At 36.6% G+C, this 24,182-nt stretch overlaps 1 protein-coding gene across 1 annotated transcript in view; it reads left to right on the forward strand.

The window, feature by feature from the left end:
* KDM5A (lysine demethylase 5A) overlaps window positions 1-18,277 on the forward strand; it is a 113,852-nt gene extending 95,575 nt beyond the window's left edge. Inside the window, exons 23-28 of the mRNA XM_049882155.1 lie at window positions 961-1,512; window positions 1,904-2,050; window positions 6,477-6,636; window positions 7,692-7,912; window positions 9,952-10,362; window positions 17,270-18,277. Coding sequence (XP_049738112.1) covers window positions 961-1,512; window positions 1,904-2,050; window positions 6,477-6,636; window positions 7,692-7,912; window positions 9,952-10,362; window positions 17,270-17,476 — 1,698 coding nt within the window. The 3' untranslated portion in view covers window positions 17,477-18,277. The remainder of the gene's footprint in view (window positions 1-960; window positions 1,513-1,903; window positions 2,051-6,476; window positions 6,637-7,691; window positions 7,913-9,951; window positions 10,363-17,269) is intronic.
* The last annotated feature ends 5,905 nt before the right edge of the window (window positions 18,278-24,182 follow it).

Here is a 24,182-nt window from a genome sequence, read left to right on the forward strand (position 1 = left end):
AAACCAAAATGTGCTGATTAATGGATCACATCCATCTAAAAGGAACCCTAGGATAACATGGAGAAGTACTTTGCCTCTTAACATTGTGAGAAAAGCTAGAAGAAAAAGCAGTATCCAGCTACTTTTATATAACTTTTTATTTTTGCATACTTCTTTGGCATTATGGTCATATTCTACATTTCTATGTATTTGTAATCCTAAAAAATTTTACTTTTCTACTCTCACCCAAAATCTTTGTATTTTCTCTATCTCTAGTCTTTTAATAGTTGTCTACTATGCCATCAAATTACCCATAAGTTTCTGAACAGTTTCCTAATTTTGACTGTTACGAATTGCTCCCAATTATAGATAAAATGAACTTCTTTGTGTAGCCTTCTTCTTACGAATTATTTTCCTAGACTTGACTTTTAGGAGTGAGGTTACTGGCTTAGAATTTAATAGCATTTTTGACTCTTAATACTATTTTGCTTTTCAAAGGAAGTGGACCAATTTAATGAGACCAGCTGCTTTTTAAGATATGTCCCTCCTGTTAGTAGCATTCAGCAGTATAGTGAGTACTCCGTAAAATGTTTGAAGCTGATGAGGTTTATTGAAAGGAAGATATCTTTTTTTTTTTTTGGAGGGGAGGAGGAATGTGTTAGGATTACTTAGAGCCTAAGTAAGTAGAAGAAAAAATGAATGCTGTCTTTCTTCTATACCCCAGAAGAGTTCAGAAGTACTCTACTGATCGTAAATGATCAGTTACGCTAGCACTTTGTCCATTTCACAGATGAGAAACATTTGCAAAGAAATTGTCAAGCTGCCCAAATTTTAGGAAGTTGTTGACAGAACTGATTTTTTTAAAGAACAATTCTTTGTCACTATGAGACCACAATTTAGGAAACACCTTAGCCTTAAGGATTTGGTGTTTTTTGGGTGTATTGAAATGACTCTTTTCAATTAAATGCTTGTTGTACACAGGTGGCAGTTTTCAAAGAACGGGAGCAAAAAGAGATTGAAGCCATGCATTCCCTTAGAGCAGCCAACCTAGCCAAGATGACAATGGTGGACCGCATAGAAGAAGTAAAAGTTTGCATTTGCCGCAAGACAGCCAGTGGGTTTATGCTACAGTGTGAGCTCTGCAAAGACTGGTTCCATAACAGCTGTGTTCCGCTTCCTAAATCAAGTTCCCAGAAAAAAGGGTCAAGCTGGCAAGCTAAAGAAGTGAAATTCCTTTGCCCTCTTTGTATGCGGTCTCGAAGGCCCAGGCTAGAGACTATTCTGTCACTTCTGGTATCCCTTCAGAAATTGCCTGTACGGTTACCTGAAGGAGAGGCCCTACAGTGTTTGACAGAACGTGCTATGAGTTGGCAAGATAGAGCACGGCAGGCCCTGGCTACGGATGAGCTCTCCTCTGCCCTGGCCAAACTGTCTGTTTTGAGTCAGCGTATGGTGGAGCAGGCAGCTCGAGAAAAAACTGAAAAGATCATCAGTGCAGAACTCCAGAAAGCAGCTGCCAATCCTGATTTACAGGCAAGTTTAAGATTTACATTCTTTTTCAATTTCATGGGGTAATTGTCAAGTGTCAGCAGTAAATTAAATCTATGTTACCAGTTGATTAGGAAGACAGCAGTAACTTGCCAGCAACTATGGTATCCATAACATCTTTTTACTACATATACCTATAGCATTTTCTTTGGATATACATATATATATATAGGTCATTTTAGTGAAATATTACTTGGAAATATCATTCAAGTGGATGTTAATATTGTAATCAAATAATGTGATCTCTACTAACTGTTGAAGAGCTCTGTTAGCCACTTTGCAAGTTCATTACATTTTGGTGGTGTTAAGCATGTATTAATTACCCATGTTTGTTTAGTATGTCTCTCTGCTTATCTTGGAATTGTTTGTTGTTTAGGGACACTTACCTAGTTTCCAGCAGTCTGCTTTTAACCGGGTGGTGAGCAGCAGTGTATCATCATCCCCGCGACAAACAGTGGACTATGATGATGAAGAAACCGATTCTGATGAAGACATTCGAGAGACATACGGTTATGACATGAAGGTAATTAACATGTTGAAATTAGAACAGGTCATTTGCTATCAAAATGATTATTTTGATAATGACACCACAGTGATGGTGGAGAGAAGGTTTTGGCAAGCTTATTTTGTTTGAATCCTGTTGGCCGTTTCATTGTCATTTCATGTCAGGTGCAAGTTCTTTGTCTTTTTACCCTGTAATAACATCATGATCTTGGCAGAGACCCTGCCAGGTTACAGTTAATCCATTGATCTATTGTTGTTATTCTTAGTTGCTGTATTTAGAATCTATGCCTGTAACCAGGGAGTTCTTAGTCTGATGTAAGAGACTGCCTCCAAAGAGCTATGTGGAAAATTTTCCCCTACCCCTTAAATATCTTTGTCTTTTCAATGTGCAGATCAGGTAGGTACTGCTCATTCTTAAGAGTGTGAAGCCCATCAGCATTATGTCCTATGATGTAAAATTAAAACCATTTATCACAGACACTTGTAAATTCATGGCTGGAAAATATTTTTCTCAAGATACGGATTCTTAATTCCAGGGAACATTTTAGTGAAAGGAAAGTTTCCATTATATGACTTAAAGACTTGAGAAGAATTGACACTTGAATTAGGTTGTTGAAATGAACTTCTAAGCACCTTTGCTACTCAGACATTAAAGACCGTCTTTGTTTATAAGATTGTATAGGATGACCGGGAGCAGCTAAAGGGAATGTAGCCCATGCTAGGTATAAATTAGTTAGCTTTTTTACTTGAATACTAAAATGCCTGTTTGCCATAACTTAGAGGCCTCTATTACTTACATTATTTCCTTTCTAACACATTAAGTATTAATTACTACTCTAGAATTGCTAAACATGATAGACTTTGCTTGGAAGCAGATTGGTAACATGTGAAAACAAAACATCACAAATATTACACGATCTTCATTCAGGACTAAGGGTCAAAACTTGGATTTTATATAGTTGTATGGAATAGTCCTTTTTTTTGCAGAATTTGTATGGGAGTCTTAGTTTACAGTGTCTTTCTGTGGTAAGAAGTATTGGCAGGATGGAAAAGTAAAATTATGGATCTTATGGTGTTAGCAATGCATTCGATGGAAGAGTAGAAGAATGGTGGTAAGATGGTAATGCAAGGTCAAATTTACCTTGATGTTGGTATCTTTGCATTAAAAAAAGTGTATACTATTCAGCATTTTCCTATAGTGGAAGCACTTATTGTGTAATGAAAAATTCGCTAACTTATTTACAGTTGGCTTGGTGATTTTTCCCTCTGTATGCTGTCCCGATTATGACCATAAATTCATATTTAAAATAATTTGAATTTAATATATTTGGTTGACAAACCCCCTACAGCTTTACGAAGAAGATTAGGTAATTATGTAGTAAAATAAAATCAACCATTTAGCTTAGCTACCATAACATTTAGATGTTAAGGCAGATGGTTTGTGCTTTGAATTATTTGTTTATTTTGCATGTTATATCCTGTGATCACCAAAATACTTTGAGCAGCAATCCAAGAAAATTATTATTTAGTAAGTGTCACTTAGGAAAAAATATGTTTAGTGAAGCAAAGGCTGTCACAGATCTTTTGGGATTGTGTCTGGGATAACCTTTCAGATATCCATATGATGATTTCCTTTTAAGGCATGTTGTTTACCTTTACTGAAACCATCTATCCATATTACAATTTTTATTTTGCAAATGCGTAAATGTTTAGAATTACATACCAGAAAAGAGGGTATAGAACAGAGTAGCTGTTATCACTCTGGAAATTCCTTTGTATATCCCACTAACTGCTGGTGTAGAGAAAGGCAAGTTAAACACTTAAACATTCTTTCACCGTCATCCTGGTTAAAAGTTGGGCGGCTTGAGCTTTGGTTGAAATAGGGTAGATTTTGCCTGAGACTTTCGTGCCGCTTACTACCAGATAAGATGGATAACATACACAGCACTGTAGAGGCCACTCCTCCTTCCTGCAGTTTTGCCATTAGTGAGACTGACCTGTAATTTTCCTCCTTTGTAGCCTTTGCTAAGGCTTATAGTTTTTCTGTCCTTTTATCTTTATTCTTTATTTATTTAAAAATTTTTTCTTTTCATAGAATTTTGAGTTTATACACAAGCACCCACATATAGAAAAACGCATAAATCATAACAAAATATATCAAAGTGAGCAAAAGTGTATAACTAGCAACCAGATCAAGAAGTAGAACATTATTGCTACTGTACGTTAATTCTGCCTGCCTTCGAACTTGGTAGAAGTGAAATCCTACATAGTATATTTTTAGGTCTGGCTTCTTTCATTCCACATATTTGTGAAATTTATCCATTTTTTTGTACAGTAATAGTTTTGATTGTATGACTATCATAATTACTCATTATACTGTTGATGGATATTTGAGTTGTTGACAGTTTTTGACTATTATACATAGGGCTGCTATGAACATTCTTATACATGTCTTTTGGCGCACATAGGTATGTGTTGGGAATGCTATACTTCTTTTTATTATTTCTTTAGTGATTGTTCTAGGGCTAACAATGCATCTTTAACTTACCAGAGTCAATATTGTACCTCTTCACATTTCATATTTCATACTGGGGAAGTTATTATTATTATTTTTTTTTAATTTCTTTTTGCCTATCACTATTTTTCATCATCATTTTCTGGCCAGTTGTCTTTTCCATTTTGAAAGCTTAATAGAGAGTTCTTTGCATGAGTTAGAATGAAATGAGTAAGAATCAAGGTCCTTTAGGACTTAAACTCTTGAATAGGCAAGAAGGCTATGAACTGTGAGTGAGGGTCTTCCATACTCCTCCCACAGAATCTTCTCCTAAGTTGTTCCTTCCATAGTTAACCATTATTTTGACGAGTTTAGATTCTTGGAAAGTGTCCTGTTTAATGAAGGTAGTCTCATGATAACAGCAGATCTTCCTTTCAGGCACCCCACAAAGACAATCAGGTGTTGGGTTAGTTTTTAAGCTATTGTCTCTCTTTTCCTAACCTACCCTTTTATACTCTGCTTTGTGATGCTGAGGTTGGAAAACTTCTTCAGTAAAGGGCCACATACTAAATGTTTTAGGCTTTGTGAGCCACATATGGTCTCTACTGCATAGTCTTCATTTTTTTTTTTTTTTTCCTACAATCCTTTAAAAATGTAAAAGCTATTCTTAGTTTACAGACCATACAAAAACAGGGTGCCAGTGGAGTTTGGCCTACAGGCTATAGTTTGCCAAAGTCTGCTTTACCTGTTGGCTCCCTTCTGCCAATAGGGGGCATTAGAGAAAATTAAAAGGCCAGAACAGTGAAAAGGAACTTGATCTTTCCTGTTTCATTCCCCATTCATGTCACCATCTGAATTGCATGCTTTTTTACCCTGACAGTAGCAACTGGTTCCAATTTCCAGTTTTCTTTCCCGCACCCCTGAAACCAACTACATAGTATTCTTTCAGAGTAATAGAACTAACTGGCCAGCATGTCTTCCTCAGAGCTCTGGGTCCCAATCCCTGCAGGACCCCATCACTAGGCGTTTAAATTCCAATAAGTAACTCTACCTCTTTCCTTTGTCCCCTCAAGCCCTAGAAATGGTAACTCTTTTCTGCAGTTGCTACCTTGATATTACTTCGATGTTTACCTTTTGCCATTTTAGTCCTTGGATACATATTTAACCAGTTCCCCATATTAAAGTCTCTATGTTGAAAGTATCTGGTGGTTTCTGTTTTCTTGACTGTACTCTGATTATTAAAGCTGTGTATAATTGAGCGTGTGGAAACTAACTCCATATGAGCATCACCTGAGACTTGATTAGAGCTGTCAGAGGTATATAATTTGTATATACCTCATCAAGAATATACATTGTGTTAAGTAAGAACAATGGTTAAACTTCTAGATTTGAAAACCTTCAGAGAGGATTAAAAGGTTTGTGTCCTTAAGATGTCATATCTATACCTTTTTTCCCCTCTTAAGTCCATTTTATTTATTTAAAGGGTCAAGATTCCTTAACTTGTTGGTATAGGAATTTTTTATGGGTCGTAGACTGCAGAAGGTAGATTACTTAATAGTAATTTTCTTATAGGTTTATTATTTCTGGGTTTTATTTGTATTTTTTTTTTTTTTTTTTTTAGCTTTCTGTTTCCTTCTTGACTTGAAACTCTAGTCTGTTTTTCTCTCCAGTGGATGTTTTCTCTTATTTAATAGAGGCACCTCAGAAGAAAGCCCTGGCAGTCTGCATCTGAAAAACCAGCCATTGAAAACCCTATGGAGTACAATTCTACTCTGACATACATGGGGCTACTATGAATTGGAACGGACTTGGCAGCAACTAGTTCTTTATGTTTTAAATTTTACTGTCAAATTTTTAGTATATTAGAAGCTATGATCTGAAATTCTTCGTTTAGTTTCTTGCCAGAGGGTAAGTTAAGTGGTTCTAATACCCATTTTTGTTTCCTTTTCAGGACACAGCCAGTGTGAAGTCCTCTAGTAGCCTGGAACCCAATCTTTTTTGTGATGAGGAGATTCCTATCAAGTCTGAGGAGGTGGTCACTCACATGTGGACAGCACCTTCATTCTGTGCTGAACATGCTTATTCTTCTGCTTCTAAGAGTTGTTCTCAAGGTATTACCATTTTTTTAAAAAGTGGACAGGAACCTAAAACAAGTGAGAAAAAACATTGCATTAAGCAAGACTGTGAATCTCTTCTGAATTAAATATAGTTCCTGGTCATGAAATACTAATAAAATCTGAAAAATCTCTTTTGGTTAGGAAAAGCTAGCCCTTCTTTACCCTTTTTGTCATTAGATGATAACCTGAAAATTTTTAGAATTATAGGATCTTAATTAGAAGAACTTCAGAGGCCATCTAGTTCAGTCTCTCATCTCCGTGAATTCATTTAACCTCTATTTGATCTTTATCAGTTATTGAAGAAATTGATGCTTTTTAAGAATATTCATTACGATTTTAATAAAGTTTTAATTTTTAGCAACTTCCTTCCTTGGTGGATGATTTCTCCATTTTGTTCACTTTCTTTTTCCCCAGTGAAAATAAGTCACACTGCTTTAGGTCACACCGTTGGAAGGTAGAGGGTATTTTTCTTTTCATAATAAAATTCAGGATTTTATGGAACAGTATATTATTGCCTGTTTATCAGGAAGATAACTGTATAAATCAAAAAACTAAACTCATTGTCATCAAGTCAATTTCAGACTCATAGTGACCCTAGAGGACAGAGTAGAACCACTACACCACTAGGGCTCCATTTAGGTATAAAGGGCTTGGTATTATATAAGCGTTATATATTTTAATATCCTTAATATTTTGGTATATCCTAAAATGGAGAGCACATGGGCTAAGAAATTTCTGACCCACTGTCAACTTCCTTGGCTATGGGATAAAGAATTGATAAGGAATCTTTTTTTTTTTTTTTCCACCTAATCCGATATTTTAGGGTGGGCTTTGGAATTTTAAATGTTTTTGTTCTGTATTTGTTTTTAATATCATTTTCACTTTTATATAGATGCAGTGAATCCAGATATCTGAAGTGAATATTTGGGGGTGGAGGGTGACCATTCCCTTAAATATTTGCTTGAAAACATTACAGTTTTTTTATAGTTTGAATTTTTTTTGTTTTGTCTGATGGCCTTATGTTGTTGTTTTGTTTGGTTTTTTGGAAGGTTCTAGCACCCCGAGGAAACAACCTCGAAAGAGCCCTTTGGTGCCCCGGAGTTTGGAACCTCCAGTGTTAGAGTTGTCACCTGGAGCTAAAGCCCAACTGGAAGAACTTATGATGGTTGGAGATCTCCTAGAAGTATCTCTAGATGAGACTCAACACATCTGGCGGATTTTGCAGGCCACACATCCACCCTCTGAAGACAGATTCCTGCATATCATGGAGGTATGGATTTAAAGATTACTTAAAGAGTGGTTTTTAAACTATGTAAAATGCTCAAGTTTCTTGGAGGCACCACAAATCCTGGCAAGGGAATAGCTTAAGGGGGCAATACTCTGATTCTCCTACTCACTCACTCACTGAAGCCAAAATAGCTCTGCTTTATGGTTTTTTTTTATTGAGATTTTGTTATATTTAATTTGAAAAACAGCCCATTTCACCTAAAAAGGAAGTGAGGGTCAGGGGCTTGAAAACCACCAGGTTAGAACAACCTCTTTAGTCCAGACTCCCGCTACGGGAAGGCTCAAAGTTAGGTAAGGAGGAATATAGTGGTTAATAAAAAGCAGAGAGATGGTTAAATAGAAGTGGGTGAAGGTGGGAGGGAGAGTCCACATTCATATGTTACACTTGTATTAAAAAAAGAAATTGTCGCAGTTGAGTCAATTCTGACCCTATAGGCTGAAATAGAACTGCCCCATAGGGTTTCCAAGAAGTGCCTGATGGATTCAAACTGCTGACTGTTTTCTTAGCAGCCATACTCTTAACTGGTGTGTCACCAAGGTTTCCATACTTAAGTAGCAATTTGTAATTTATACAATGTTTTTATAGCCATGACCTCATTTGATCCTCACTATAATCCTAAAGAACCCTGGTTAGCTTGGCTGTTAACCAGAAGGTCAGCAGTCAAAACCACTAGCTGCTCATTGGAAACTCTATGGGGCAGTTCTACCCTATCCTATAGGGACACTGTAAGTTGGAATTGACTCAATGACAATGGGTTTATAATCCTAAAGAGAGCCCTGGTGGTGCAGTGGTTAAGAGCTCAGCTGCTAACCAAAAAGTCAGCAGTTCAAATCCACCAGCTACTCCTTGGAAACCCTGTGGTGTAGTTCTACTCTGTCCTGTAGGGTCTCTATGAATTAGAATTGATTCGATGGTAACTGGCTTGGTTTTAATTTATAAACTTAAAGAGGGGTATGGGAGGGATAGATAAGACAAGTATTTAGCCCGTTGTGTGTATGTGGGGATTAAGGATCAGAGAAGTGGAAACTTGTGTAAGGTCACACATCTAGTAAAAACAGAGGCCCAGAGTCTAACTCTGGCATCTGACTGCTTGTGTACTTTTCATTAGCCGCCTTGTTTCCATGTAATGGAATGGTACAGTGTTACCAACAGCAATATAGATATATTTAGCATACTGTAGTTGTCTTTGGTTTAGAAACCAGATCAAAGGTAGCCTAACTTAGTGTTTTCCAGTTTTTACAAAGGATTGTTTTCATATTCGTTGTCTCACCTGATCTCCTTTATTATATATAAGGAAACAGGAAGTATTGAGATGTTAAATGTCTTGTTAAAGATGCGATAGACTTAAGACATTTATATTTCCAATTACATATTCTTGGGTTTCTATTAAAGATTCTCAAGTCTCTAATTGGTGGGAAAATAAATTTTCAAATGTCATTCTTAAATAATTATCAAGTTATTGTTATGCTTTTACATGTTTTTCAACCCCCCACCTCATTCTCTGTTATTTGACATACTTTTACTATTAGGCACATAATAGCAAAAATATTACAAAGTTAAAAAGAAAAATGACATTCTTTCACTTTGTCACATCAACTATTTTCTAGTCCTTGCCAGAGTCACTAAATACCCTTTGTAATGAGATCATGAATACAATTTTATGTTTTGCTGACATTTCTGATAACTTAACTACCAAGAATTTAATTATTGAGTTAATAAAGAACTTTAGTAATGGTAAACGAGGACTGGAAAGTTATTACATAATATGGTAGATTATTAGCTTTCTGTGTATTTTTTCACCGCAGTTAAACAGACTATATTAATATGTTAACACTGAATGTCTTTTTTTCACCCACTAAGCTAAAAATAAGACAAACATTTACTGTTTTGTCATTTTCTACTGTTAACTTATCTCCATTGAATTTTATATTTGCCCTCTCAAAAAGTCTTACATACTTTTAGAATAACACTGTTTTTTAATGTCTCGCTTTAAAGTTGTTCCTAATGTTATATTTTCGAAGGATGACAGCATGGAAGAGAAACCATTAAAAATAAAAGGAAAGGACTCTTCAGAAAAGAAACGGAAACGCAAACTAGAAAAGGTAGAACAGCTTTTCGGAGAAGGAAAACAAAAGTCCAAGGAGTTAAAGAAAATGGACAAGCCTAAAAAGAAGAAACTAAAATTAAGTGCTGACAAATCAAAGGAGCTAAACAAACTGGCCAAGAAACTGGCAAAAGAAGAAGAGAGAAAGAAAAAGAAGGAGAAGGCTGCTGCAGCCAAAGTTGAACTTGTGAAAGAGAATACTGAGAAAAAAAGAGAGAGAAAAGTACTGGACATCCCCTCAAAGTATGACTGGTCAGGAGCAGAGGAATCTGATGATGAGAATGCAGTATGTGCAGCACAAAACTGCCAACGGCCCTGCAAGGACAAGGTGAGTTCCAATTTTATATAGCTCAAGTGTGAGAGAGGGCAAAATCAAGTCATGGAGAGGTGTTTGATATGATGATAGTTTGCCTTTGATTCCTGGATTTGGACTTCCAATGTAATCTACTTTCTGCAGTTTCTGTAAATTGTTTTTTGAATAATGAAGCTCTTACATCAGTCGGCTAAATAGAAGTGTTATGTTTTAAAAATCATACACTTAGTGAACATAATGAGACAGAAGCAGAAAGAAGCTGTGTGATAACCCCTTGCAAGCAGTGGACATAACAAGTTTTAGAATAGTCTTTTGTGTTTTATAGGATGAGTGAGGAAACTAAATACCTTGTCATCCACAATAGCCTGAAAAAATCTCGGGCCAATATTCTAGGAGCTGTAGTAAATTGCATTAATTTTGAGTTATATAAAGACCTAAAATTAAGGGGTTAAGACTTCCCTTTTGGTCCATATCTTATTCATATTCAGGCCTATGTGCACTGTCCTCAATGGAACGTGAGTTTTGCTTAAAGCCTATGAAAGTTGTAGTTTTGACTAAATCCAGAGACTGTACTGTCCTGCTTTCTCATGGGAGGCAGATCTTTAGTGATAGCTTAAGTACAGGAAATCCTGCCTCTGCATTCAGCACTAGGCATAGCCCTCTTTTAGTTGAGCTTTCAGTTTCCTGTTAAGTGAGGAAGGTTTTAAGATCTCAAAAATGCTAGACAAAATATAACTTCAGTTGACTAACATTTTAAACAACAGTCCACATTAAATTACTGTCTTTACCTAAGTTTCTACATTAACTATTCAAACTCACTTGGGGTCTTTCACAAATAATTCAGACCTTTAAAGATATTATTTAAACGTTTTCAACCCTAAATTTTAGAACAGTAATTAAGTGATACCACTTTTTAATATTAACTATATGAACTTCTGAGAAAGATGAATGGACTTTATGAGAAATACCAGTTCATTTAATGAGGGAAGGCATCTGTTACGGTTCCCAGAAGATTTTTAATAAATTCGTAGTTCAAATTATATTTATTATGCTCATTATGTCACTCAATATTTAGAATTTTTATATCTCCTCAATTTGAAAATATGGATTGAATAAATATAACTGCATTACTGTTTCTTCCCTCAATCGAACACTTGAGCATCCAAGCTCCTTTTTTTTTTTTTTAAACAAATGACGAAATTGGGATTCAATGAAAATAAATAATGTGGCCAGAGTCATAGAGGTAATTAGTGGCAAAACGAAAAATAGGACTCTGATTCCCTAACTCCCAGACCAAGTTCTTTCCACTAATATCCCCACCCCACCAACACTGAGGTGTAAGTACAAAAACGCATTCCAAAACTGAGTGACACATATTTAAATTACACTTATTAGCGGTTTCCACTCATTTCTGGAAAATGAATATATAGTAAAATAAATGTTCCAAAGTCTCACCTCCCAAGGACAACAGCTACACACATTTTAGTGTTTCCTTTTTTCTGTGTAGTTTGTTTTATATAGTTGTCATACTGTCTGTTCACTTTTTATATTCATTTCATAAGCATTTTCCTATATTGTCATAAACACTTAAGCATTTTAGTCGATATGTTATACATATGTGTGTGTTACTTTTCTTTCATTTTTAATTTACTCGCATCCGAATTTGTTTATTAAAGAGGCTGATGGAGGTTTAACTGTCTCTCTTTGGGTGCAGAAATGTTAGCAGATCAATGTTGACAGAACTGTCTTTTATTTCTCCTTTAAGCAGTTTTATGGCAGTCTGTCAGCTTTCCTGTCACCCTTCTATAGTGTTTATTTATATCCATCATGAATCATTTACCTTCCTTTTCTTTTTTCTCTTTATCACTTCAATAATCACCTCTCTGCTCTGCATTTTAAGTACGGTTCAGTTCGTTTATTGCCTCTGTTTTCTCCTTGTGGCATATAAACCCTACAGGTAGTGTTTTTGTTTTTCCATCTGCTATAAAACTGTTCTTCTTTCTTCTACAAAACTGTTAAATTAATACCCGCCCTGTTTCACTTGCAGGGTTATGAGGATAAGGTGAGATAATCTGTATGAAAGCATTTGTTAGCCAAAAACACAATATAACTGCTAAGATGTGATCATTAATTTCAAATGAGATCGGGGATTTGCTCCTAACATTACAGTATAGGTATTTAAAAAAAAAAAAGATCTAGAAAGTGATCATCTGCATTTTGATAGAGCAAAAGGAGATTTCATATTCAGAGAAAATGTCTTTTTTTTTTTTTTAATGGTTAAAATACGTAAAGGTAAGCAATGTGTGCCTTAGCCTGTCAATAGCTTACATAAAAAGAAACTTAGTGTTATAGTTCTATAAACTCGAAACCAAACCTGTTGCTGTCAAGGCAATTTGTTTCTGACTCATAGCGACCCTATAGGACAGAGTAGAACTGCCCCCATAGGGTTTCCAAGGCTGCAGTCTTTATGGGAGCAGACTGCCACATCTTCTGCAGAGCGACTGGTGAGTTCTAACCACCAACCCCTCAGCACCCGAATGCTTCACCACTATGCTGCCAGGGCTCTTTTATAGTTCTATGATGTGTTTAATTTAAAATAAGCGATTTCAGATTATAAATAATTTGTTTACAATTCATAATGATAAAAATTACACAAAATTATAAATAATTTTTATGGTTCTTCAAGTCTGTTCCTTATACCAGTTTTACTGTATAAAAGGTATATTTCTCTGAAAGCTTTGTAAAGAATTTTACAACTTTCTCAGTTTGTACTATTTCTCTAAGAAATTCAGATCAGTGCATGGCACACATCTTCAGAACAAATAGGAAGGCAAGAGTGCTTATTAGGCAACAATCTATATTGTTTAAAATATCATGCAGCAAAAATAACTTCTAAGATTCATTTTATTCAGGTAAATGTACCTTTACCATTTTTTTTAACTGATAACTATTATGACTTTCCCCCCAAAATTTGCGGATTGAGGAAAAATTCTAAAAATTAAGGGAAAGATCACTTGAATGTATCTAGCCTCAATCTCAAGATTGCTTTAGAAAGAGAAAAATATTAGAATAATATAAAAGGTTTTTAAAAAAACTGTCTTCCATCAGCTATCATATTAACTTCCAGTTGAAATTAACTTTAAAAATAATGAACTATTTCCAAAAGATTAGTTTTAAAGTTCAGAATCTTTTTCTCCCTGAACTCCATCCCCTTCATTCAGTCTTATTGGTACCAAGAGTAAAACAAGTTAAGTTGAAGAGCAAATTCTTTGAGGCTGATATTTAAGTAATTTTTTTTTCTATGTTAGAATAAATATGTAATCATTTTACTTGTGAATACAAATATTTTCCTTCCCCTTTTATTATGGGCCTTTTTCCTTCTCCCTTTTAACCTCCTTACTGTGGGCCTTTTCGTTACTTATTACTACTTCTGTATGAATTTGGACATGGTAAATTAAGAGAGATTAAGTTTATAAACTTATACCTCTCATTTACACTATTTGTTAGACACTGTGGTTTTAAAAGATTTTCCTGGTGTTGTCTCAACCAAATATTTGCATATTGGTGGCTTTATCAGTTCGAATCTCCTTTGAGCACAGATAATCAAAGGATGAATTCCCTATATGTGTGTAACACACACAAACTATGGTGATGTTGAGATCAGGTATCAAATGTCCCGATTTGCCTGGGATTTTCAGTGTTCTTAGCACTGACGTTTCCACGTCTTGGGAAACATATCAGACCTGGGCAAAAGGGGAGGATTGATCACCTGATGTTTAGAACATCAAAAAAATATGCACAAGGATTCTGAACATCTGTTATGTTGTACTTCGCTAAGTGAGTTGTTTTCATTTTTCATATCTGGCTTTTGCAAGGAACCTTGGTACAAAAGAGATTGATTGCCAAAATGACAAAAGCTCAGCTGAGTAACTAAGCTAAGAATATTACTGAATCACCAGGTTTTCTTCTTCCCCAGTGCCGGTAATACGCTCTAAGAAATGAACAAAAGATAATACACCAAATATTTTTTCTTAAGTCTAAATATGAAAACAAAACATGAAATGTCAAACCTAGTGTTAGTTCCTCTATTTAGTATATTTCTCATTTAAACATACATTTTATCCATATCTGAGCCCAGTAACCTACTTGTACTATAATCTAAAATCTCTTACCAGTTAATATTTGAACAGCTCATAGCTGTGAAGTTTTTTAATAATTATTTTTGCTATCACACTAAGTACATCTCCCAGCAATATTGAAAAGGAAGTGATTATTAGAACTTAATGTGCAACTAGCCAAATTCTCTGTTTTTGAGTTTTCAGGCTCTTTTTTTACTATGTAGTCTGTTAGCCTTGTGTCAAAATCTTCTGTGGATTCAGTTGACATCTCAAGCTTTAGTCTGCTCTATAAGCCCAGAGGCCTTTTCAAACAAACGTAGAAATCGAGTTTGGTTGTTAGTGAATGAACATGATCAAAAGATACTGGTAACAGAAGGACTGTTTTTTTTCCCCTGCTGGAATATGAGGGTAAATTGTTATTTAATCTGTAGACTGGGATAGGTAGAATCTGTGTACTAGTGACTATCTCAAGGGAAGTTAACGTACTCTTGGAATGGTGGGAGAGCTACGGTTAACGAGGGACTTTTAGCCAAAATCACAAAAGGGAAAATGTTACTTTGTCTTCCTTATTTGAAAGAGAATGATAGGTTTAATGTTGGGAAACTGGAAGCCAATGAGTATAGTGCAGAATTAGATTTTAAAAGGCATGGGACAATTTTCCTGGCAGCAAATACTGATAACTTTCTTGTCCTGTGGGTTAGCATGAATGGAGAATGGACTGGATTATAAGGGTTGCAAGTAGAGGTACCTGTTAGTTTAGGGGTGGGTAGCATCATAAACAGGATAATAGTGGAAGTCTGGGGAACCCAAAGAAACACTGTTCATCTTCCCAATTAGAAATACTGTTTACCTGCTCTCTGGTTGTTGTTGTGCTGTGGAGTCTGTTCTGACTCCTAGCAACCCTATAGGACAGAGTAGAACTGCCCCATAGGGTCCAATTAGCACTTTGTAAATCTTCATTTGCTTGCAGTGCATTTATTTTTACTTTGTTGCACAGAAGCCGTTGTTTTCCTTCTCTAGCACCAGTATAGCTTGCCACAACAAGAACATTTTGATCAATTATTTGATCAAAACTAGACATTACACAAGCAGTTAAAGAACAAAAACAATTTCATTTAGGAAGGAATTGTTAAGTTGCTTTGAATTTATAGGAAGCAGTATTGCGAAGGGCTAGTGATGATCAAATTTAGAATAATAAGAATCACCTGGGAACTGATTAAAAATGTAGACTTCAGTTCTTACCCTCCCCACTCAGCTACTCTGAGTCAGTGGGTCTGGAATGGGTCTCAGCTACATTATAGGAAACATAAGAGGTGATTGTGATGGAAATGGTCTGCACATTTTGAGAAGCAGTACTGCAGGCAGTTATATCAAGGTGCAGAAAGTGTAAAAAGTGCCTTCAGTATCCCAGACACTGAACTAGGTGCTTTGCCATACATTATTTAATTTGATCCACTCAATAACCCTGTAAATTAGATGCTATCTCCATTTTACAGATGAGGAAATTGAGTCTCAGGGAGGTTAAATGACTTGCTTCAAATTACACAGTCATGACAGCAACATCAGAGCTTAGGACTTCTAAATGAGTGCAATAATCTTTATACTACACAACACTCTTAAAATCTAGAACTCTAGAATAGGAACAGTAAAAGCAGAAAGATTATTTTGACATGATTTCTCCTACCTTTTTGTTACAACCCTGTAACTACTAACATGACTATTGTGGTTTTGATCGTTTTTATAGTACATGGAAACTCATTTTGAAGACCACTCACTTTCCCTTAAACTAGCCAAAACTTCCTTCCTCTGTCCTTTCTCATATCTGTACTGAGGGGCTTCTTTGATTCCTTCATTCTCCTTACCTTGCTGTGATTTCTGGTAAAGCTCATTGTTGTAAGTGGCTTCCTATGTTGCCAGTGAGATTAGCAACCGTTGCATTTGGGAGAGGGAGAGTAGTTCTTTTGATCTTCATCCACCATGGCATTAGCTATAAAACCGCCACAGTCACCTTCCAGATGTAAAAGCCAAAAGTCACATTTTTGTTGACTCTAGGTCCAAGGATTAAAATCACCAAGCTACAGTCCCTTTCCAGCCTCCTATATTTTCTGAAGGGTCAAGTTTGACTGACATTTGCCACTAACCTACCAGTTCTCCAGATTTTAATTTTAAACTCCAGGGTGATCTATTGACCTGTGTCTTTAACTGTTATAATTGGTTCATTTGTAAGATATGACCTCTGATATTTGCTAACTTTTTATAGGGAGTTGTATTTGTAACGGAAGAAGAGAAGAATAAAAAATATTAGTTTTAAAAGTGGCCTATGTGACTGCTTTTCTAAAAAGGTATTTAATGCTCTTAGTACTTTGGCTTATCTCTTTGAAATAAAGCTAATATACAGGATTGCCTTCACATTGTACTCTCTCTTTCTTGATTGTTAATTGCATTGTCTTAGAGCCTAGAAATTGTTAATATTAGCTAAAACTACTTGGCTGCTCTATTAGAAGTTCCTTTTTTGTCGAGTTTTTCTCAAACATGTTTCTGCCTCACAAGGAGCCCCAGGTATTCATGAGGAAATGGAGTACCTAAGAGGCCTAATTTTGTGGACACACTATGGTAAAATATAATTTGGGGGTATTAACTTCCCAGCTTCTTTCTTTAAAAAATAACCCCATAAGAAGTCATTGTCTCTCTCTGGACATCCCAGTTGTTTGCTATCATTTAAGCCAAGAAAGCTTTTTGATTTGCTTTTATTCTAGGCTTAATGTTTATGTGACCTAAACATTCCTCAATCTTGTCTCCTACAGGTAGACTGGGTACAATGTGATGGTGGCTGTGATGAGTGGTTTCATCAAATTTGTGTGGGTGTATCTCCAGAAATGGCTGAAAATGAAGATTACATCTGTATAAACTGTGAAAAGAAGCAAGGGCCAGATAGCCCAGGTCAAGCACCACCTCCGTCCTTCATAATGAGCTACAAACTGCCTATGGAGGATTTTAAGGAGACCAGTTAGCACATGCTTGGTTAGTTTGGACATGGGGGAAAATGGACCACACTGAGACCTTAGTGATCAAGTAGAGTGGTTTAGATCCACTCAGAATGTTGCTTCCAAAGACGAATGGCCTTCAGAGAAAGCCCTCTTAGTGCCGGCGTCCTCTTTGCATGGACTGTGTGAGCTACATTCTTTATCAGCACACCTGTGCAGAGGGTGTCTTTTTTGGTACAGCAGTGAATATTTCAGTTCAGATGTTCCCTCTGAGTATGGTTTGGTGCATTAAAGTCAAACACTTGATTGAGCTCTAGTGTGGCTGGTTAGCATTAATACATTGGTGTGCTAGCAGGGCGTGTCGGATGTGGCTTTACGGCCAGTCAGTATTAGCCTAGAGGCTTACAACCTAGGGGCAGTACCATTTGGAGGCAAGTTTTGTGCTCATTTCTTGGATCTCCTTTAGCTGGGATAGTTGGAGAGAAGTCAGTACCACTTTACTTCTACTGTTGCTGGGCATTTAGTGCTCTACAGATACAACTAGGAAGAACAGGACTAAAGTTATTCCTGTTAGAAGTCATGGGATAATAGCACAGTCTGTAGATTTCAGCTACTTGCGCTTGTTTGTACCAAGAAGAAAACTGCAAATAAGAGAATCTCTCACCATCTGGGGCAGATCACCTTATCTTCCTAAGGAGGAGAATGTCAACTAGGTCAGAAATCTGACTAGATTGGATTCTGGGAAGAAGAGTTTTTATTTCAAGGCAAGAGCCTTTTTTGGCTTGGAGAAGTCTGCTGTCGTGGGTCTACATTTTGGAGAAGAGCAGGTGCATGGATCCAGGCTTGCAAGAGAAAAGCGGACAAGTCAGAATGTCTTACTGAGCTGCAGTGATGCATGCTTTTCGGGAAAACCTTCATTCACAAGTATTCCAGACATCACCAGGCTTCAGGCATGGCCATGAGCAAGACCAGCAAACAACAGCTTTTAGCCTTCCAGCCCTGACCCCAGTGTCTGCTGTTTCCAACTGACAATTTCTCATTGTGGCTCATGAGCAACAGCAGATGCTGTTGAGTAATGCCATGGCTTCATCAGAGGATGGGGGGTTGTAGTACCTCTGGGTGAAGAGGTTTTAGTAAATCCATTTAAAAAAAAAAAGACTTGTTTTTACTTTTTTCTAAATGTCTCTGACTACTGACTGTTCTATAGATTATTTTTCCTTTTTTAATATACATATATGAATATAAAAAATATATATATATATATTTACTGTTACGAGCAGCATAAGACAAGAGTTTTAACATCCATTTGGGAAATTACTTTTTCTCTTTTGCTTTTTAATAAAGAAATCTCATTCCTTCCTTGTAGTACAAGGAGTTAGCCCTCCCTTCTCCACTCTACCTTGACCAGATCTTCCATCTTCCTTTTGTTGAAATAGATAATTGTTTCCTTTATGTGTTGGGACTTGTCCCTGTCTGCCAGGAAACTTGGTGTTGCTCTAGCTGTGCTGGCTGTTTGTTTTGTTTTTTTATGTGAATGTTTGAAGTTATGGTGCTGTGTCCTCTTCCCTCCTATCGTGTTCTCTGTTCTTGTTAAGGTGTTAGGTAAGCTGTGTATAAACTCTTCTTAGGAGGGGACTGATTTTTTTGTTTTTAAGGGCAGAAAATACACACACTAAAAATAGTGTTTTGTCTTCACTATTCCGTGTCCTTTTATTTTGGTTTAAAAATTTATGCTTTTACTTAAATTCATCAGTTTTCCTTTTAAAAAGGGGTGGCAAGGTGGACCTAGAGAAAAGCTTATGGTCTCCTCTTCCCTTTTTGCTCCCATTTTTAGTGTCTTCTAGTAACTAGAAGTAAAATGTACTGTCCAGTTACAGGTTGAGTGGGTATGAGATTTAACTCAAAAGGCATTTTTCTTAAAAAAGCAAAAGCTTTCCTATAAAATCTAGCTTCTGTAAGTGCTTTCTCTGTGGTTCATACTACTTGTTTTTTAGTCGTCTTCCCTTAATGCTATGTAACGTTTTGAGTGTCTTGACTTGTTAAGAGGTTCTTAAGTGTTGCTGTGCATGTGTCTTGAAATCTCATCTCAAGTGTGTGTGTCATTCAAGATTTTAATGGAGATTGCAAGGTACCTAACCAACTTGATGTTTTCATTTTGCCAAACTATATAAAGATATTACCATTTAAGAATTTCATCTGATTCATGTTATGGAAGAAAGCACAATACTTTTGGCCTTTTGGTCTTCTTTGTAAAAGTATTCAAATATTTGTGGGTTAAAAATTGAGTGCAATTTTAAGTGACAGCTGCCTGGAGTACATTGTAAAATTTTATTTTTCATTCCTAATCATCAATTAACCATCATGAGGATACTGAAAAAGATGGCTGTTAAGGTGCTTGACTTTTTGGAGTATGTTGGATGGATATGGATGGCTGTCTGGGGAATAATCTATGTCCTTGATATATTCCTGCTGGAGATCTGAAAAAATGAGGCAATCTCCACCCATAAACAGTTTCCTGTTAAGTTTATCTTCTCACATTTTAAACTTAAATGTATCATTTAATGGATACCGGGGGATTTTCTGTATTTATTTGAAAACCACGGAGGATTTAGTCTGACTCTTGACCACAAATTTAGACCAAGGCTGAGAAGAACATGGAAATTAGTAAAGTTATACAAATCTGTAATTTTGGAATTAATGAAATAGGATTGATCTATTTAAAGAAATGCTGGTGTTCTATATAAAGCGATACTTCCAACCAGAGAAAATATCTTATTTACAACTTACTTTATTCTTCAGTATTGTAACATTTTGTGTTAAAACGTGATTTAAAATGGTTCTCTACCATTCCCATCTCCTTGAAATTGCAGTTCTTTACCGTATTTCAACTTACGCATTTAATCCTTATCCAAGTTATTTCTCACTGCCTTCCTTATAAACCATTTTGCCAAGCTTATAGAAAAAAAAAAAAAAAAAAGGCAGGTCTCTGATATTCTCAAAGGATAGGTTATTAGTACTTTGCAAATCCCCAAATTTATAAGTACAGCTATAGCATTAGTAGTTAGCCTCCTTGGCAGTGAGTGTCATTCCCCCTACTCAGTGTTAATTTCACTTCCTAATAGTTAACTGCAACAAAGCCATGTAGAGATGGAGATGCTGGACAGCCAACTAGGCTCCCTCCCTAGCTCTGGCAAACCAGCTTTGCTCTGCATGATTCAAATTTGTGCCTCAGAAAAATGACAGATTACTGCATGTCATAATTGAATAGCCTAACATTAAGTCTGTGATTGCCCACTATCAGCTTTAATAATCAGAAACATACTGCAGGCTGACAGACCTGTATGATCAGCACGATTTTACCTGTGCTTTACTTCTGCTCTGCTCTTGAATAAGTCTCCAAGAAATGGCAGTTTATTCGTTTTCCTTGAATTTTAGATTCCATATGCAGTTCAGTGTATGTGAAGAAATTCCCTGCTTGTCAATAGTTTAATTCTGTAGTACATTTGTGTGTCAGCCAGTACTTAAAGTAGGAGATTGAAAGAAAAGTTGAGAAAGCCCCTCTTTCAAGGAGTGGGATTACCCACCTATTAAAAGAAAAAACTTGACAATTTGGAGTAGGATTTGAAAGTTGTAAATTGTGAAAAAAAAGTAAGCTGTTAAAGTCCCGCATATAACCAGGTTCAATAAAGTTTCACATATGGATAGCTTCATGTGTGTGTAGAAAGTCATTTTTGCACTGGTTTCTTAACTATAAATTTAGAAAGAAGCAGGCATTTTATTTGCCTTCTACGCTTTGAAATTCTTCCCACCTTTTTAAATTAAAGTGTACCATTATTTCTTTGGATATGGATGTACCAAGTGGTATTTACAACATGGGAGGGTAAGAATGGATGTTAATATATTCTGGAAATGTAGTTTCCTCTTGGCCTAGGTCCGGTCCAGCCACCACTGTGCAACAAATGATGTGCACTGGGAAAGAATATGACGGGTTTTTAAGCTGTATCCTGCTTGTTCTTTCTTTTGCAATGCTCCCAGTTGTCAAAACAAGAATGTCCTTTGTAAACCTCAAGACTCCCTGTTGATTATTCCCTTACATATTTATTTACCTGTTAGTGGGACACTTAAATATAAAATGGACTCTAACTTACCTGGTTATTGGTGGTGCCTTATAAAAAGTATAACTTGGTTTCTTGCTTTTTGAGCATGTTTTGTGTTTCTTTTGTTTTCTGAAAGATTATTAGATATGGTTTAATTGCATTACGTTGAAAAAATAAAGAATTGTGTACCAGTTTTCCCTCCACCCCATCATTTACATTGGTGGCAGCTTTACATGGTAACCAAGTAAAGGTAAATTTTGGTCATGAGTATTGATAATCCTGAGGAAAACTAGCAAGTATGCAGGAGCCACTTTTAACCTGTGCCATAGCAGTTTCTAATATTTTATTTGCTCTCCATAAAATAAAGAACTGAGCTCAAATAATTTGATCACTGGTGTGATTAACCTATCTTTGCTGAGAATAGCCTTTAAAAAATGAAGTGGGGGAAGTGATTCTTGAATGTTTTATCTGTCGTCGATTTTCAGCAAGAATCTACTTTTCCCCACCTTTAATTCTTGAGAAAATTACTCCTTTGCAGTGAACTAGTAATAGCAAGGAAAATGAAGAGAAGTGCTTTCCTTCTTCCTTTGGCCTCCTAATGCTTACAACCGGTTCAAATGCCAAGTTATTTCAGAGAAGTAAATGGCACTTTTTTCTCATTGCCAAGATTATCAGGTCATGCAGGTGTGAGGAACAGACCTGATGAAACCGTTAAGGTTCTGCTTGCAGTGGAATTAGCCTCATGGATATTCATGAAGTGTGTGATTGTGTGTGTGTTTATGTGTTGGAGAGGAGAGTTGGTGATGGGAAGAGGGAAGAAAAATTCCGGTTATCTCTCAACTTGGGAATGTGTTTACTTGCCAACAAAAAAGACACCTGGCTCTTCCTTAAAAAGCTAGAAATGGAACCACCGTAAGATCTAGCAATCCCAGCCCTTGGAATATATCCTAGAGAAATAAGAGCCTTTACACGCACAGATACCCATGTTCATTGCAGCACTGTTTACAATAACAAAAAGATGGAAGCAACCAAGGTGCCCATCAACAGATGAATGGATAAACAAATCATGGTATGTTCACACAATGGAATACTACGCACCAATAAAGAATGCTGATGAATCTGCGAAACATAACATGGAGGCATCTGGAAGGCATTATGCTAAGTGAAACTAGTTGCAAAAGGGCAAATATTGTATAAGACCACTATTATAAGAACTCAAGAAATAGTTTAAAACAGAGAATATATTCTTTGATGGTTATGAGGTGGGGAGGGAAGAAGGGAGGAAGAGGGTTTTCAGTAGTAGATAAGAACTACTTTAGGTAAAGGGAAAGACAACACAATACAGAAGAGATCAGCAGAATTGGATTAAACCGAAAGCAATGAAGTTTCCTGAATAAACTTCAAAGGCCAGCATAGCAGGGGCGGGGGTTTGGGGACCATGGTCTCAGGGGACATCTAAGTCAACTGGCATAATAAAATCTATTGCGTCCCACCTTGGAGACTGGTGTCTGGGGCCTTAAACGCTAGCAAGTGGCCATGTAAGATGCATCAATTGGTCTCAGTCCACCTGGACCAAAGGAGAATGAAGAACACCAAAGACACAAGGTAGTTATGAGCCCAAGAGACAGGGCCACATAAACCAAAGATATCATCCTGAGACCAGAAGAACTAGATGGTGCCTGGCTACAACCGATGACTGCCCTGACAGGGAGCACAACAGAGAACCCCTGAGGGAGTAGGAGAGCAGTGGGATGCAGACCCCAAATTCTGGTAAAAAGACCAGACTTAATGGTCTGACTGAAACTAGAAGGACCCTGGTGGTCATGGCCCCCAGACCTGTAGGCCCAAGACAGGAACCATTCCCAAAGCCAACTCTTCAGACATGGATTGGACTGGACGATGGGATAGAAAAAGATACTGGTGAAGAATGAGCTTGGATCAAGTAGACACTTGAGACTATGTTGGCATCTCCTATCTGGAGGGGAGATGACAGGGCAGAGGGGGTCTGAAGCTGGCTGAATGGACACGAAAATAGTGGAGGGAAGGAGGAGTGTGCTGTCTCATTAGAGGGAGAGCAATTAGGAGTATATAGCAAAGTGTATATAAATTTTTGTATGAGAGACTGACTTGAAAACTTTCACTTAAAGCACGATAAAAAAATTTTTTTAAAAGACACCTGGAATTTCATAAGGTGACAAATTCTTTTTGAGAGCTTTGTAGATTTCTTCCAGTTTGTTGTTAAGTGCTGTCAAGTTGGTTCCCACTCATAGGAACCCTATGTACAAAAGAACGAAACACTGCCTGATCCTGTGCCATCCTCAATCGCTACTGTGCTTTAGCCCATCTTTGTAGCCACTGTATCAAACCACCTTGTTGAGGGTCTTCATTATCTTCCAGTTTAGATCAAGTATTCCTTGGGAACTTGGCATTATGGTTGATGCCAATAAACTGAAGATCCAGAATCTCTTCGTGGAAAGCTTAAGCATTAATTGGAAAGTCACACATGATACAACTGGAAAACAATACAAGAGAATATATATAATAAATTACTACACTGTGAGCAAACTGTTTTTGGAATTTTTTTCTCACCTGTAAATGTTTGCTCTTTAAAGTGTATTTCTATGCTACTTTTGGTA

This window comes from Elephas maximus, chromosome 4 (assembly GCF_024166365.1).
Source record: "Elephas maximus indicus isolate mEleMax1 chromosome 4, mEleMax1 primary haplotype, whole genome shotgun sequence".
In the NCBI taxonomy this organism is placed as follows: domain Eukaryota; kingdom Metazoa; phylum Chordata; class Mammalia; order Proboscidea; family Elephantidae; genus Elephas; species Elephas maximus.